Consider the following 13,481-nt stretch of genomic DNA (forward strand, 5'->3'; position numbering starts at 1 on the left):
CTTCTACTGATGCCATCGACTACTTGGAGACAAAAACACTGTATGACAAAGCAATCAGTAATCAACATATCTTTATCTGGTCTACATGAGATTGTACATACTTTTATTTTAGCCCAAAGATTCCATTTTTCCCTTGGGGACATAGCACATGGAAACCTCCATATGCTCTGGCATGCTCCAATGCTAACCGGTTGGGTGGCATGCATGAATCTAGCACACAAACTGAGCTTTCTGTGTCCAACTCTGTATAAACAAAACTTCTTTTTTTTTTTTTTTTTTAAGATTGCTCAGGTAACAGAATGATCAGAAAGAATGATTTATTATTCAGTGTGAACTTGGAACCCTTAGAATTATTCAGATTTTTTTTTTTTCTCAATAAGTGTCACAACTGAATCCAGAGAAAACTGTACAGAAAGGACAAGCAACAATCAGAAGGGATGAGGATGAGGATGACGATGAACCTCCAGAGTACAAACAAGCAAAAATCAAGAGGAGGTAAGTGAGAAATCTGACCAGCCAGAAATATGGTCTGTAATGTGCTTCCTTTTCATATGCAGACTGTTTTTACATTTTCTGTGCATTAATAAGTAAAAATATGTTTTTTGGTTTTTTTTTTTGTTTTTTATTTTTTAGTCATGAACTGGATGCTGAGGAGAACCCATCGGAAGTGTTTGCTGAATCTTCCACTATCCTTGGACTGAAGCATGGCAAAGGACAGAAGTAAGTATGAATTCACAAAGGAAAGAAATTTAGTAAGCATATCAAGACAGCTGTTTTTGGTTACTTTTGAACTCCAACCAACCTGACTGGTTTTCCACCCAGATGTCTTTAGAAGCCTTAAAATAAGCACAGAAAAAGGTGATATAAAGCAAATTGATATAGCCACATTAAAGAAATAATGTGGTAATAAGTAATATTTTTATTCACTATACGTGGCAATAAAGATCCCAATTAATCTGTTAAATAGTTTATAATGTACTCTTGAATAGCAGTAACCCAAAGGGCACCTGTGCCCAGACTATGGGCATTCGTTTACATTTTCTTAAACCATCAAAGCGCTTTAAAACAAAGCCGTTCCCAACCTCTAAAGCAGCTTGTAACCTGAAGTAATTCTCAAAGATCACAACAGAGACTCTAAAGTCTGGTTTCATTCCATTTCTTCTGGGATACACCTACTGCATTTACATTAAAGAGGTGGCAGTTGGCAGACTCAAGATTCTGGTGCAATAGAAAGTAAAAGAAAAAAACTTACAATTTAAGTGGTTCTGTTGTTTACTTTGAAGATGAACTTTTCCACAATGCCTATAGGTACAGAGGAGAGTGAGGGCTTGTTTTAAAGGCTAACCCCACTTTGTGCACTATATTAAATGTTACACCCATAGCTAGGGTTTACCAGGTGCAATGGGACCCCCACGCCACCATGAAAGAATGAACAAGTCCTGTGTGCCATTGCAGCAGAAGAACCTAATCCTATGGTATGATTATAGCTACATTCGTAGTCAGTTAGCACTTCCTCCAGCTCAGTTACATCAGTACAGACATAAAGCTGGGGGAAGAGTCTGCAGAAGCATGCCAGTGCACCTGCAATCCACTGGTTGCAATGCTTTGCAGGCTGATTTGCAAAAATAATCAATGCACATTTATTCCTGCAAATATATGCAAATTTTTTTTTTCTTTTTTTTTTCAGGTAGACTTAGCCTTTGAAGTGCCTTTACTGTAAATATTTAGGTGTGCATAGTCTGGGCACAGGTTTATTTTAAAAAGTTGGTGTTGGTAGAAATACAGGAAGAATACGCAAACATAATATAACACCCTTCAAAATATACTTCCCATTATGAGGGTTGCCATGACTGACTTAGTTCTGAAATGCTTGTTACCTGGCTCACTCACTACTTTTTGGGTCACATTGAACAATTATGCAGTAAGTGAAGTCTGAGCTTAAGGTCTGCTTACAATTTCCACATTGCTAACCCGGGCAAGTCTCAACCCATGTTTTCCTCTCATGATGTCTTTCCTTTAACCCTTTTCCTCCAATTAAATTAATAGATGGCATTTTTACGCTGTGATAATTTAAAGGATTAAAATGCCCACCATGTTTAATTTCTTTTCCTAAAGAAGAATTCCAGGTATGGTATTTTTACATAGCTACTAGTTGACCAATGTAAAAAATGCCATATCTGTAAAAAAAAAAACACAATGGGCATTTTAATCCTTTGATTATCACAGGGTAAAACAGATAACAGCCCAACATCACCCTGATTAGCAGCAGGTGTTATGACTATGAACCTCCATATGTTTTTAAGAAGTCTCTTGGCCAAAAAGCTGCCTAAACCTATCGGAATAAATGTCTCCTAAAAAAGGGTTCTGATGGTATTGTCACTTTCATATGTAGTCTAGTCAGCCGTGCGTGGTCACCATTACTAGTGACATACACACATATGGATAGAGCTGGAATGTGTAAGAATCTCTGTCAATCCTTTTATTGCTGACTATGTCTCTTTAGGGTGATTTACCTTTTGGATTTTTATTTGTTGGGATTTTAGACAGAACAGTGAAGGGAATTATTTTACAAAAAGTTATCAAAAACCGAAAGTTTGTGATTCTTCCACACTATCTAAAATGTTAAAAAACAATAAAGCTTTTTTTCTGTTCAAATAGTTTTATTCAAATTTTCAAGTTGTACAAATATCAACAATATGGAATAGGGTGTACGCTATAAGAGAGCAGCAGCATACCACTGACTGAAATATCATGTATGTAAATAAAACCGTACAAAGCAGTGCTGTGGTCATTAAAGTGATTGTAAAGTCTAGTTTTTTTAAAAAACCCGCATCCTCCTCTTCTTGGGTCCCTCATTCCTGCTCCTGGCCCCTCCCTCCTATTGAGTGCCCCCATAGCAAGCATCTTGCTATAGGGGTGCCGAACTGCAGCTCTGTGTGTCCATACAGACACAGAGCTGCCATTCAGCCCAGCCCCCTCTATCTGCTGATTTGCTCACTACCTTTGATTGACAGCCGCGGGAGCCAATGGCGTCCTGGCTGTATCTCAGCCAATCAGGAGGGAGAATCCCAGGATGGCTGAGAGGCTCATGGACATGGCTGGACAGAGAGGGGGCACAGGTAAGTATTAGGGGTGCTGGGGGGGGGGTCTGCTACACACAGAAGGCTTTTTATCTTAATGCATTCTATGCATTAAGATAAAAAAACCATCCTGATTTTACAGCTCCTTTAAAGTAAGGCAAAACTGTTTTTTTAGATTTGGATAGAATAGAGAAGGATTGGAACTCCTATCAGTTTTTATTGCTGTGTTCCCTGTTAGGGAGATTCGCCCTCTCTATTTGTCCTTTTTTACTATTATTATTGAAAGTTAAGTAAAAGAACATGACTCATTTTGGGTTGCCCTCAGAAAAGTAATAGAGAGGAAATCTTCCAATGGGGATACTAGTTCTGGTGACCTGAGGGTCCCTAAGGGATTCCCCTAATTTGCAGGGATTTCCTCTCACTTCCTGTCGGTCTTTGAGACATGAAGTGAAGGGAAATCTGTTCAATGAGACAGAGATGGGGGACAGGGGTTTTAACTTTTAACCCTCCCTTACTCTAGCTATGAAAAAAAAAGTTTTGCCTATAGTTCTACTTTAAACATAGGGCAAAAACTTGCTCAGAATAGTGCAACGGAAACAGAATATTAGGAGTCAAGAAAAGGGGATAGGTATGTGAGTGGATGAGTTGGTGGGGGGGTTCCTGAGGGACATGGGTGCGGAGTATGGAATCATACTTCTCTATCCTTGGTTGTCTGTAAGGCTTCTTTTTTTTTTTTTTTATGTACTTCAAACTAGCCATGACCAGAGATGGTGCTAAAAAATCCTGAAGACTCTATTTATAAAAGGGTTGATTGTTAATTGATTCATAATGTAGTAGGATGATACTCCAAATTGTTTTTGGTCTGCATAATGCTTTGCATCTTTGTATGTTTAAAAAATCATATTTGCTGCATGTGTACCTGTTCTAGATACGGGGGGATGCCACACTTCAGACATCGGACTCTGCGTTATCTGGATAAAGGAGTCAGGCACCGCTCTCATTTCCTGGATATGCACAGGCGTGTGAATGTTAAGAACAGCCACATATTTTTTGGAGATGACTCAGAAGTGAAATCCACACAAAGTAAAACATTAAAAAAGGTATGGCTTTTTCAGGTACAAGAAGTGATGGTCTGACTTTTCTTGTCAAATCGTTGGACCAGTCCTTCTCTGTTTAAACTTCCACAGTAATTAGCTCGTTTTATGTACGGAAATGATCAATTCGCTAGTAAATCTTGAACAGATTTTGAAACACGGTGGGGAAAAAAAATCTCAGTGATTGCTATAAAAGCCATTCTCTCATTTAATTATATTGAGCGTTATTCCATTCTAGTCTACAGTCAATATTGATTCCTTGCTACCATAGCAGCAATTCTCAAGCATTCTGTGTACAGTGCAGGGCACCCTCATGAAATTAATTTCCTGCTCATGTGATTGGCTGAGGAGTTTCTTGGTTTCTCCCTTAAGCCCCATACACACGCACAGATTGTTGGCCAACTGATCGGCCAACTTTTGTCCAGTGTTGTTTGTTGGTTGAAATGTGCTCTAGACTTGCACTGGACTTTTGTTGGCCAACAAAAACCAACTTCAGAAGTGATGTCATGTGCTGGTTTACTTTCAGTGTGTTTTTTCTTCTCTGAGCATGCCCAGTCTTGCTCATTTGATTTTTGTCTGCCGAAATCTGTACTGACTGAGGAACAATCGGCCGTTCTTTGTTGGCCAACAAAAATTTTATAGCATGCACACCAGATTTTTTTAGGCCGAAAATTCGCAGTTGGTTGTCGGAAGCATCATACTAACAAGCCTACAATCGGCAGATCGGACGTTGGCCAACAATTTACGGCCAACAATCTGTGCGTGTGTACGGGGCTTTACTGGGACTGGTTTTAGGCACAATCTCCCGCTTGACTTTCTCACCTCCCTCTATTTGAGGAGGTTAGTAGAATAAACTGTTTTGGTGTTTACAGAACAGAAGCAGGAAAGATTCTGCAATGAAATTTGCTGAATACATATTCACAGCATACAAAACTGACCTCCACAAAAGGATAGGAAAAGTTCCACTTTTAATCTTATAAATAAAACATGGCCATTTGAACCAGTAGTTATTTATTTCTGCCATTTATTTGTCAGGTGCAGACATTCCTGAAGAAGGTAGAAGGACCCACTGAGGATGAAATGAATGAAGATTTGCCAGAGGTGGAGAATTCTCTCAGTAGTTCTGACTCTGAAGGACTGGACACTTCAAATAAAAAAACACCTGCTGACGTACACAAGGAAGCTTACCTCCAGGAAGCTTCTGAGGAACAAAGCCATCCTGATATCAATGACATATCTGAATTACAAGATGCTAAAATGCAGTCTGACCCGCTGGAAGGCAAAGAGACAACTTGTAAATTGTCCTATAATGCCATCTGGTGTTCAGAAAATGAAAATTCGGCTCTGCAACAATCAAGGAAGAATGCAGAATCCACAAGACAGCTGGTCTCACTAGAAATTCCAAACTATCTACAGGTTGTAACAGAAGAGACGGGAAATGGTTGGTGGAATTCTTTCTTCTAATCTTTATTAAATCATTAATTCCTTTCCACTAAGTGATTTGGGTACCTTAGGCCTCCTGCTACTTTCTGATCAGTACTGAAAAGCTAGAAACATAAACTCCTGGCAATGCTGCATTACTGTAGGCTTAAGCTTTATTCTGGTCAATGTACTATCAGTTTAGAGTTTCTGTGGACATCTTTGCTGATATACATTCCTTCTCGGTTCTCTCATTTTCTCTGGGGTTCAAAACTATAGGTGGGTAATGTAATGAACAATTTAGGCAAAGGTCAGTCCAGTATATATCTACCTACTAGATTGATTTGGAGGATCATATACCTCCATTGACAAGTAAAATGGTAAGCCTAAATTTAAATTTTTTAAGATATTGGTCCAGCCCTGGATTAAGTGGCTGGTTTGTTAACCATTTACTGCCCAGCCTATTTTCAGGTGACTGCTGGGCGGGACATTTGTCCTTATGGGTCGACGTCATATGACATCCTATGGAAATGCGCTTCGCACACCACTCAGTGTGCAATCTGTCACTGCTTTGTTTACTGGACACAGCTGATAACTGATCAGTGTACTGGCCCGATGCCAGTATCATGGGATCGCTGTGACCAATCACAGCAGATCAAATGACAATTGTAAACAATGAATGGCTTTGATTCATGCCATTCATTGTGTACAATTGTGTTGTTAGCTGTGATTGGTCACAGTGATCACATGGTAAAGACAGAGCCAATCACAGCCCATCTGTGCCATGTTATTATCTGTGGCCAATCACAGCTAAAGACAACAATTCATAATGAATCAATTTCATTCAGTAAAAAATGTTGCTGTATACCATGGTATAAGCAATCCTAGTGTGCAAAAAAAAACTGTTTGAGAAACCAATGTCTCTAAGCATTGTGCTTCTTATACACAGACGCTCATCAAATTGATGGAAAATTTCTGCTTGCCAAATCCTTTCACTGGCAAACATAGGGTTAATTTTGAAGCCTGTTACAGTGAGGTGATAGATGTACAGGGAAATTTCATATTGTTTCTTTCCTGTAAGAGACTTTTCTACCATCTATGACCAACCTAAAGTAATGCAATATTAAATAAATATTTTTTTCTAAATTTTTATAGATTTTTTTTCCCAACAAACACATAAGACATCTTGATGCAAAACAAACGATATAAATAATAAAAAAAAGTAACTAAACTAAACCCAGCGTTACATATTTAAAATTCTGCACATTCTAATTTCCTCTGATCCATAAATGAATATATAATGAAATAAAGCTACAGATTCATATTCAACCCAAATAAACTTGTGTGTAAATGCATTTTAGCTTATTTTGTATAGATGTTTAGAGCTGCAAGATTCTGTATAAAATGAGAGTCACAATTTTTTTGCTTAGAATAAAGATCATGATTCTGAGGAACTTTTTTTATTTTAAAGATTTACAACCCCTGAACATTAGGTTATCAAACAAGATGGCAATAAAATAAGACATAGTAATCTTTGCTTCAATCAAATTTAAAGAAATGTAATAAAAAAATAATGTAATGTGTAAAGAAATAAAAAAATGACCATTAAGTTATATTAGGGTCTTTTTTTTTTTTTTTTTTCAGTTCTCGCCGATACCCATTATCGATACCTACCGCCATTTTTTTGTTTACACTCCGGGTGTCAGCAATGCTACAAAGCACTGAAAAGTAATTTTACAAATAAAATAAATACATTTTTGAATCGTGTAAATATATGTTAAAGGTGTAAAAATATTAATGAACAAAGCAAAAAAAAAAAAAAAAGTTTACTTATTAATAGTTTAGAAAATAGAAATAAATACCAAAAAAAATCAACAGGAAAATAATAATTAAATGGAGAAGGAGAATAATTAAATGGAGAAGGAGAATAAAGAGTTCATAGTTATTTTTTTTTTTACTTGACAAGGTTGCTTTAAACTGACTTAATTTGCCTATCAAAGTTCATCTCTTTGATCTGTAAATTAATACACAGAAGAACAGTTAGCCCCGGTTCACACTAGGTCGCTACGACTTCGGGGGCGACCTGTGAAGTCGCGTGCACCGCGACTTCGGCGCGACTTGCATGGACTTCATATAATGAATTTCTATGCAAGTCGCCTCCAGGTCGCCCCGAAGTAGTACAGGACCCTTTTTCTAAGTCGGAGTGACTTGTGTCGCTCCTATTAGAAACGGTCCTGTACTACTCAATGGACCCGACGGTGCACGACTTGCCGGGCTGACCAAGTTGCCTGGCAAGTCGTAATAGTGTGAACCGGCTCTTAAGAAGATACAATATTTCTTTGTACCTGTCTCAGCTCTGAGCAATCTTGTTGATAATAGACATTGCTGTCTGCTTTTTTTTTTTTTTTTGACAGCTGTGAGCAGGAAAACCGCTCTGCACTTTTTACATAAAGCATGGAAATGCTGGATTAAGATCATATGGGGGTCGAATTGAGAGCGCAATCTTTTAACGATTATTCGTGCAGCTCTAGGACGTATATTATATATAAAACTGCCTAAAGCATGTAACCCCCTGTTTTTTTATAGATTTTCAGGTGACTTCTACAGACAGGAGCAATAAGAAGAAGAAGAAAAAAAGTAAAAAGAAAATGCCTTTACTGCCACCAGAAATTGCTGCTGATCCACACCTTGCCAAATACTGGGCCCAGCGCTACAGACTCTTCTCTCGCTTTGATGAAGGGATAAAACTGGATGAAGGTAAACTGTAACAGAAATGCTACTATATAAGACAACATCTGCCTCTGTGTGTGGGCAAAACACCTGGTTAGGTGGCATCACCCATGTAGTAAATCCACATTTCAGCCAAAGCCCCATATATTGTAAGAACATTAGGTGGCGGCTTGAAAAAACAAAAATGAAAGGTAGAAATATGGTATAGTATAGTAAAGTATATTTCCGACCAGCTCTCAAAGCGTCTTTCACTCCCACATCCCAATTCAGCCCAATGTCCACAATATATAGAGAATATATCTCTAGAAGTTAAGGGACTTTTAAGGGAGTGACCACATCAATGAGATGAGCATATACAACAAAGTTTTTTATATAAAATTGCAAAATGTATTTATATTCAAAACAATCTAAAAACCATTGATACAACAAAATCACGTTCGCAGATAGACCTGTGCCATTACGTATGTAGACAGTGATGTTTATAGATGTGGTCCAACATGTTTCGCAGAACACTGCTTCTTCATGGAACCAAGTTGTACATCTACATCTTAAAATTTCAAAAATAAGAATAGGTTATGCACCTTAAGTTGTCTTTTATACATTTTTATCATTTAGGTTGCATAAATATATAAAAATAATCTTAATGCTCTCCAAAAGTCCCAAATTCAATTGTTATTGTCTCCAAACCAATGCGGCAAGACCACGGCAAGAATACAGCCAACCAACAGCCGGTAAAGAACCAGGGTCAGGTCTGAGGGATATCAGACCACACCTAGTCTGTATGGTAGTCTTTTACCAGATCACTAAAAAATATTGGTTATATTGGGTCAGAATGAAAATATGTGCTGGGAACCGCCTAACCTAATATGCATACAACTGTATCCAACCCTAGGTGTCCCTAAGGAAAATCGCATCCCACACATGTTCTCCTCCTAAGACTGTGTCCACCCCCATCACCGATTGACTAAAGGAGTGCATCCCTATTCTCATCATATAGGGCTAATTGAATATCACGAATGTGTAATAACCCCCCTCCCCCTTTTTCTTACCCCACTAGCTCCCCCATCTTATCCCCCCATCTCTCACTACATACCTCCCATCGACATCCCTCATTGGTGTCAGCCTACCCCTTAATTGCAACCACTAACCTTCCTTCCCCCTAACCGTGTCCACATCTATGGCTAACTCTATCCATCAAACAATCCTCTCTATGTTCATCCATGTGTATTTCCCCCAGGCATTATCCCCAATTACTGACCTCATGTTGAATGGCATTGTAATGTAACTCTCCAATCACTGATCTTATGTTGAATGGCATTCTAATGTAACCTCCATAATGATGGTCCTCTTACCCTAATACTGTCCACCGTGGGTCGGCGAGACGAGAGAGGCTATAGCAGCGCACCTAGCTCTGCATCCCACAGTTCACCAACTAAATATGGTTCCACCGGATATGACAGGGCTGTGCGCCAGCCCATATGTCACATCTGGGCGCCAAGGTATTTGGACATCCGCGAGTACCAGAACACAGCCATACTGCGATATCCAACAACACCGTCCCATGACACTCGCACAGCGCCACCACAGACCGAAGATGGAATTACCGATCAGATATGGATGGTAAGGAGAAAGGAACCGGATCTCCCACATTAGGGCTTGGCACCCAGACATCCCCCAATATACAACAGGGGCTGAACCCGGCCTGGCCCACCACATTGCTTGGAAAACACAACAATACAAGAACCAACATTGTTAAAATTGTTACAACATAACACCAAAGATGGTTATCTTAACCACTTGCCGACCGCCGCAAGTACATGTACTGCGGCAGTCAGCCCCGGCCAGGCAAAGTGACGTACCGGTACGTCACTAGCCTGTCACTGGTTTGTGTGCCAATAGCGGGCGAGCGTGCGCCCGCTGAGGCGCGCGCCCGCCCCCCGGCTCGTTCACTGAAGAGTCCGTGCGTGTCACCGGCGGACCCGATGTCCGCCGGTCACACTGCGATCGTCGGTAGAGAGGGAGAAAGGCAGTCGGCTTATGTAAACAAGCCGCCTGTCATTCTCCCCTGTGTAAAAATGGAGATCAGACGGTTCTACTATGTAGAACCGTTGATCTCTGTTTTTACAATAGTAGACATGTCCCATCACAGTTAGAATCACGCCCCTAGGACACACTTAACCCCTCCCTCTCCAATACAGTTAACCCCTTCCCTGCCAGTGTCATTTTTACAGTAACAGTGCATATGTATAGCACTGATTACTGTAGAAATGTCACTGGTAACCCCAAAAATGTCAGTCAAGGGTCCGATCTGTCCGCCGCAATGTCGCAGTCCCGCAAAGGCAGATCGCCGCCATTACTCGTTAAAAAAAAACCCACCAAAAATGACAAAAATCTTTCCCTTTGTTAGTAAACGCGATAACTTTTGCGCAAACCAATCAAAATACGCTTTTTGCGTTTTTTTTTTTTTTTTTTTTTTTTTTTTACCAAACATATGTAGCATAAAACAAATTGGCCGAAAATGTTAAAAAATTTTGATTTTTACATTTTTTTTGGGGAATTTCATATAAAAAAAATGTGAAAAATATTGCTATTTTAAATTTACGCTCTTTTTTTTGTTTATAGCGCATGATCAAAAAATCGCACAGGTGATCAAATACCACCAAAAGAAAGCTCTGTTTGTGGGAAAAAGAGGACGTCAAATTAGTTTAGGTACAGCGTCGCACGACCACGCAATTGTCCGTTAAAGTCACGCAGTAAAAAATCGCAAAAAAAACCCTGGTCGGGAAGGGGGTAAAATCTTCCGGGGCTTAAGTGGTTAAACAATTAAATGTGCATTACGTTGTTTTAACAATGTTGGTTCTTGTATTGTTGTGTTTTCTGAGCCGTGTGACAGGCTGGGCCAAGTACGGCCCTGTTGTATATTGGGGGATGTCCGGGCGCCAAGCCAGGATAGGGGAGATCCGGTTCCTTTCTCCTTACCATCTATATGTGGTCAGTATTTCCCTCTTTGGCCGGTGGTGGCGCTATGCGAGTGTCATGGGACGGTCTTGTTGGCTATCGTTGTCTGGCTGTGTTCTAGTACTCGCGCATGTGCAAATACCTTGGGGCCCGGATGTGACATATGGGGGAGAAGGGAAGAAAAAAAGGGTGTGTGCTACACATTCATGACACTTAATTAGCCCTTTATAGTGAGAATAGGGATGCACTCCTTTGGTCACTCGGTGATGGGGGTGGACACAGTCTTAGGGGGAGAACGTGTGTGGGACGTGATTTTCCTTAGTGACACCCAGGGTTAGAAACAGTTGTATGCATATTAGGTTAGGCGGCTCCCAGCGCATAGTCCCATTCTGACTGGATATAACCTATATTTTTTTGTAATCCTATTAAATGACTACCATACAGACTAGACTGTTATCTGGCCGTGGTCATGCCGCATGGTTTGGAGACCATAACAATTGAATATGGACTGTTGGCGAGCATTAAGATTATTATTGTATGTTTATGTAACCTATATGAAAAAAATGTATAAAAGATAACTTAAGGTGCATAACATATTCTTATTTTTGAAATCTCAAAATGTAGATGTACAATTTGGTTACCTGAAGTTCTGCAAAACATGTTGGACCATATCTGTGAACTTGATTGTCTACATACGTAATGGTACAGGTCTTTCTGCGAATGTGATTTTGTTGTATCAATATTTTTTTAGCTTATTTTTAATATAAATACATTTTGCAATTTTATATAAAATCCTTTGTTGTATATGGTCATCTCAATTACGTTGTCACTCCCTTAAAAGTACCTTAACTTCTAGAGAGATATTCTCTATATATTGTGGACAAAAGGTAGAAATATATATTGTGATGTTGTTTAGTACTGTAGAGCTATAGGTAGCAGTAACTTGGAATTCAGTGTGGAGGAGTATGCAACCCCTTCCAAAGTTTTGTCCGTGCTGGGTAAATATATATTGAATTTTATAGCATATGGGAATTTTTTAAACGGAATGAGCACGCAAACCAAATGTAAGTTGGTAAATGTTCAAAGCTAATTAACTTGCCCTAAGCAATGTAAAAAAGGATACATGTTGTGAAAGCATTCTTGTTTGCATGTTCTTAATACTGTGCTTAAGCACTTTCGGACCGCCCACCGCATACATTCAGCAGTAGGGCGGCCCGGCTGCGCAAAATCATGTGTAGGTACGTGATTTTGTGCAGGGGTTCTTGGGGGCGTGCCACTCCTGCTGTGATTAGACACAGCGGGAGCCAATCAGCAGATCCGGTGGCCGCGACAGCCATTAGCTACCCGCAATCGTGCAGGAGAATGACAGAACCGCTGTCTGACTATGTAAATAAGGCAGACTGTTGTTCTTTCACAGAGGAAAAGTGAAATTTTGTGTACTACCTAAGCTGAAACACAGATATCTATTTTCCTCTAGCACATCCATCCCCACACAGTTAGAAAGCATTCCCCAGGAGCACACCTAATCCCTTGATTACCCCTAGTGTTAACCCCTTCCCTGCCAGTGTCATTTATGCAGTAACAGTGCATTTTATTTTTAGCATTGATCATTGTATTGGTGTCACTGGTCCCCAAAAAGTGTCACTAAGGCTCGGTTCACATTTGTGCGATGCGGAAACGCTGCGAATATGCAGCGTGATCCCGCATCGCATCCGCATATCTGGCAGTTCACACTGCCATATGCGATACGCAGGGGGTGTCAATTAAATGTTAACGACACCACCAGTTTGATCGCATATCGCAGTGCGATCTGCAAGTTCGCACAGAATCGGATCGCACAAGTGTGAACCACTGTGCGATCCGATTCTGAGGCGGCTCAAAAAATGCCTCATGTGCGAGTTTGCTGCGGATGCGCTGCGAATTCAGCCATACAAAGTGTATAGTTGAACTCGCATCCGCACAGGAGATCGCATGTAATGAAGGAGCAGTGGGCTCCGAATTACATGCGATCAGCGCATCCGCACAAGTGTGAACCGGCACTTAGTGTAAGATTTGTCCGCCGCAATGTCACAGTCCTGCTAAAAATTGATGATCGCTGCCATTACTAGTAAAAACAATAAAAAATAAAAAAATGCCATACATTTATCCCCTAGTTTGTAGACGCTATAACTTTTGCGCAAACCAAATAAAGCTCAATTTG

General features: G+C 40.0%; 1 protein-coding gene across 2 annotated transcripts in view; it reads left to right on the forward strand.

Annotated features, from left to right (window-relative positions):
- TGS1 (trimethylguanosine synthase 1) overlaps positions 1–13,481 on the forward strand; it is an 83,140-nt gene that overhangs the window by 34,618 nt on the left and 35,041 nt on the right. For both annotated transcript variants that reach the window (XM_082259142.1, XM_082259143.1), the window contains exons 7-11: positions 381–495; positions 634–720; positions 4,009–4,180; positions 5,210–5,615; positions 8,180–8,350. In XM_082259142.1, coding sequence (XP_082115268.1) covers positions 381–495; positions 634–720; positions 4,009–4,180; positions 5,210–5,615; positions 8,180–8,350 — 951 coding nt within the window. The remainder of the gene's footprint in view (positions 1–380; positions 496–633; positions 721–4,008; positions 4,181–5,209; positions 5,616–8,179; positions 8,351–13,481) is intronic.

The sequence above is a fragment of the Pelophylax lessonae genome (genome assembly GCF_965119305.1).
Source record: "Pelophylax lessonae genome assembly, chromosome: 5".
Classification (NCBI taxonomy): Eukaryota; Metazoa; Chordata; class Amphibia; order Anura; family Ranidae; genus Pelophylax; species Pelophylax lessonae.